This window comes from Vitis vinifera, chromosome 19 (assembly GCF_030704535.1).
Source record: "Vitis vinifera cultivar Pinot Noir 40024 chromosome 19, ASM3070453v1".
Taxonomy (NCBI): domain Eukaryota; kingdom Viridiplantae; phylum Streptophyta; class Magnoliopsida; order Vitales; family Vitaceae; genus Vitis; species Vitis vinifera.
The window spans coordinates 25,486,001-25,490,043 of NC_081823.1; the positions used below are offsets into that span (position 1 = coordinate 25,486,001).

Here is a 4,043-nt window from a genome sequence, read left to right on the forward strand (position 1 = left end):
AATGAAAGCAAAGAAAATAAGAAAAAAATAAAAGTTTGTGTAACTGTTGTAAAAAATAATAATGGAAAACAGTTTTTGGGAACGTTATACTTTCTTTAATAAAAGTTTATTTGAAAACTTAATATGTTTTTAATATTTTTAAATATATTTAAAAAAATTATATCTAATATTTTATTTTTAATCATTTTACATGTTTATATAATTATTTTTTTAAATAATCTTAAAAACAAGTTAAAACAGGTAAAATATGTTATTTGAAAATACTATTTTTTATTTTATGTTCTTTTATATATATATATATATATATAGTTTTTTTGTTATCAAACGTATTTTTATGGTGTGTTTTTTCTTCTAAAGAACATAAAACTGTTCTACAAAAACAGATATCAAACATGCCCGAATCTTGTGTAACATAATATTTTGTGAGCCCTTTGCATGTATTTTTTTTAAATATAAAAATAATAATTATTTCTATAAAATATGTAAACTCTTATAAGAAAATATACTTATAATATCTTAATTTTTTAAAATAATTTTAAAAGCTATTATTCTTGTAGATAAATCAATTAAATTTGGAAATTACTATTATTTTCTATTTTTTAAAATAAAATAAGAAAAACATATCCAAACTAAACCTTAATTGTTAAAAATTTTAAAAAGTGAAAAAATATTTCCTTTAAAAAATTGAAGGAGAATAATAATGATGATGTTGTGGTTAATTATGTTATCACATAACAACTAATCAAATAATATAAGTGATCCAGATATTTTTCCCATTTTTTTAATAAAATTTTCTTTTATTTTTAAAAAAATAAAAACACAATAAATGCACCCAAACAAATCTTTTACTGTGGATTTGGATACACTTTTTTTTCAAAATAAAAAATAAAAAATAAAAAATAGTAATAAACTATATATAAAATTAAATTTCTTATAAAAATAGATATTTACTATGTCTTTAAAAATTATTTTCATATTCCTTCAAAAATTTTAAAGTTATTACTTTTTTTAATTTTGAAAAATAAAAATAAGAAGTCTATTTAAGAATGCATTTGATGTTGATTTAAAAAAATATTTTTAAACTTTTAATATTAGAATGATAAAAAAAATTTTAAATATTAAAAATGTTAGAAAAGATTCTTAAAATTACTACCAAATAGCCCTCAACAATTATTTTTATTTTAAACAAAAAAAATTACATTATTCTTCTTTTATGATATTAATGATTATTATCTGTACATAGTTGAAAAAGGAGCGAGTTGACTCGGGTGAGCTACCTACCATTACCAAAAGCGTATAAACGGTCACGATGGGAGCAAACGGTGAAATTATCGCGAGCCGTACGGCATATCCTGGAATATCTCGCGGTCTCTCTCACTCCTAAAGCAAACAATAAAAAAGAAACAAAATAAAAAAATAAAAAAATAAAAAATAAAAATAAATTTCTTTCTCTCACTAATTGTACCTGCCAAGTACGCCTACCTGTACCTCTCAACCTCCCTCCATGACCTTTCTATGTGTCCATCATTATTTTATTCCATTTATTTCCAACCCTTTTTTAAATCCCCCTCTCACGCCCACCTCCTCCCCCTACTCTCCTCCCTCAATTCCATCATTTGCTCTCCCAACACTCTCAAACTCCTCCCTTTCATCTCAAATTTCTTCCAGCTATGAAGAAGTTGATCCGCCGCTTGTCGAGAGTCTCCGATTCCTCACAGTACTGCCTCCTCCGATCCGACTCCCGATCCGCCACCCGCACCCGCCGCTCCGAGAGCTTCCGCACGGCCAAGCTCCGCCGTCCCCTCAGCGCCGGTGGAGTCCCCCACGGCCACCTCCCGGTCTACGTCGGAGAGGAGATGGAGCGGTTCATCGTGAGCGCCGAGTTTCTTAACCACCCGGTCTTCGTCAATCTGTTGAATAAATCGGCGCAGGAGTACGGGTACGAGCAGCAGGGCGTTCTGCGGATCCCTTGCCACGTCCTCGTCTTTGAGCGAGTCCTTGAAGCACTCCGGCTTGGCGACGAGTCGGGAGATTTGCAAGAGCTGGTGAACTCGGAGTGTCTCTGAGTTTTGTTACTTCAATCGATGAGTTTTCTTGAACGAGGTTTTAGAATAGATGTGATATCAGATCGTTTTTTTTCTTTCTCTGTAAATATGCTTTGCGATCTTCAGATCAAGGGGAAATTTAGCCTTTCTTCAAGCTGTTCGATGTTTTTTTTGGTTGTTTGGTGTAAAGTGAAGATACTCTCGTTACTGAAACGGCAATCGAGATACCTATTTTATTCTTTCTTTTCTCCTGTTTTTTTAACTTTTTTTTCTCTGTTTGTTTGGCTTCCGAGAAAGCATGGAAGAAAATTTAGAATCTTGCAACGGTTAACGTTTTCTGTTTTTGGACACAGAAAAAAACAAGAAAAAAAGGCCAAGTTGTGAAAATTCAACAATGCGGATTTTTTTTCCTAGTTGCTTGCACCGATTTTTCTGGGCAGACAAACTGAGGCAGATCGCCGGCGACGAGAATTTGGGAGCGTGGATGGCGTAAATTACGGAAATGCCCTGTTGATGGTGTTGTTTGTTGTTTGGGAGGATAGAAGAAAAGAAAAGACGGGAGTGAGACTTTTGGACAGTTCTGTAAATTCCGTAATTTGCGGTGGCTCTTCCCCGATATCAGAGGCCGATGCTTCCACAGCTGGTGAAACGCATGTTCTTTTGGAACATCATGACGTGGAGGCATCTTAGTTTCCACGTCATCCCAAATATTACTGCATTATTATTTTCAATTAAGAAATTGTAATTATAGTTAAAAAAAATTTAAAAAAATGCTATCAAAACAATATTTTAAAAAATGAAGTACAGTAAAAAAGGAGTTTGATTTATGATTTTTTTCGTCTTTTCTCAAATTTGATCCGGCAATTAAATTTTTGTTTAATTAAAATTATTAAAAGTATTTTCGTTCAATCATTCTTACAATAATAATTAATTTTAATTCTATTTTTCGTCTTATTAAACCTAAAAGATAATCCACATGAGACAATTTTAGATATTAAGTAATTTTTTTTACTTATTTAATTAATTAATTTTTTTTAAATGTGCATATTTACATATAAGTGTATTGATGATAAAACATATAGTTTTTATCTAAAAAATTAAATATGTACTATGAAATTTATAACGATAGTACAAATATACATATGATATCACCTAATGGAGGATGCATTTTCGATGGTTATTAAAAATATATACATGGCACCGAGGTGCAATTTTGGTAGATATTGAAATAAGTATATTCTTGTATTATAGTTGGACCATAAGAATTAGATCAATAAAGCGCTTTCAATTTATTAGAATCAAAGACTTAATCATCTCATATGAAAACCAATTAGTTATAAATAAGGTCAAGTTAATATTTCTTTTTATTTGGTTCGAATCACACTAAATCCCGAGGCAATAACCTTGGACATACTTCCTTAGCCAACACCAAATTTCAAACACATGTAATTTCAAACTTATTAAGCCAATAACAAATCTCGAGTCAATACAACCTTAGACATATTTCTCGAATCAATATTGAATCTCAATCTCACACAATCCTATATATTACTTCTTGAATCATCATCATCCTCCCGGGAGTAGCATTGTGACCAACTTAGCACAATAAACCCTAATGAACACATTTTGTGTGTATTAAGACACTAAAATAAGAACCATGCTAAAAATACTTTTACTCAAGCATGCAAACAACAACCTACACATGAAAATAAAAATAAAAATTAACATTATGATTCATGAGGCATACCTCTCACCCATCAATGATTACAAAAGCTATGTATAAACCATTTATTTGAAATCAAAAATCAGATTAAGTTATGATACATGCGTAAGTTAGGGTTTTTGGGACCCCCACCTAATACTATCACATTAGTGGCTTGAACATTTGCCACCTAATCTCATTAGGTAAGCTTTAGGTGCCCATTACGTATGCTTACATGGTTTTTTTCAACTATTTTAGCTTGATTTAATTTATGAATATTTATTTGATTGTTTTTA

The 4,043-nt window shown here is 30.5% G+C and overlaps 1 protein-coding gene across 1 annotated transcript; it reads left to right on the forward strand.

Annotated features, from left to right (window-relative positions):
* The first annotated feature begins 1,545 nt into the window (after positions 1-1,545).
* LOC100258180 (auxin-responsive protein SAUR71) lies at positions 1,546-2,284 on the forward strand. Its single transcript, XM_002266212.5, has one exon. It carries the CDS (start codon positions 1,671-1,673, stop codon positions 2,064-2,066), a length of 396 nt encoding a protein of 131 aa, XP_002266248.1. The 5' UTR covers positions 1,546-1,670; the 3' UTR covers positions 2,067-2,284.
* Positions 2,285-4,043: the final 1,759 nt, after the last annotated feature.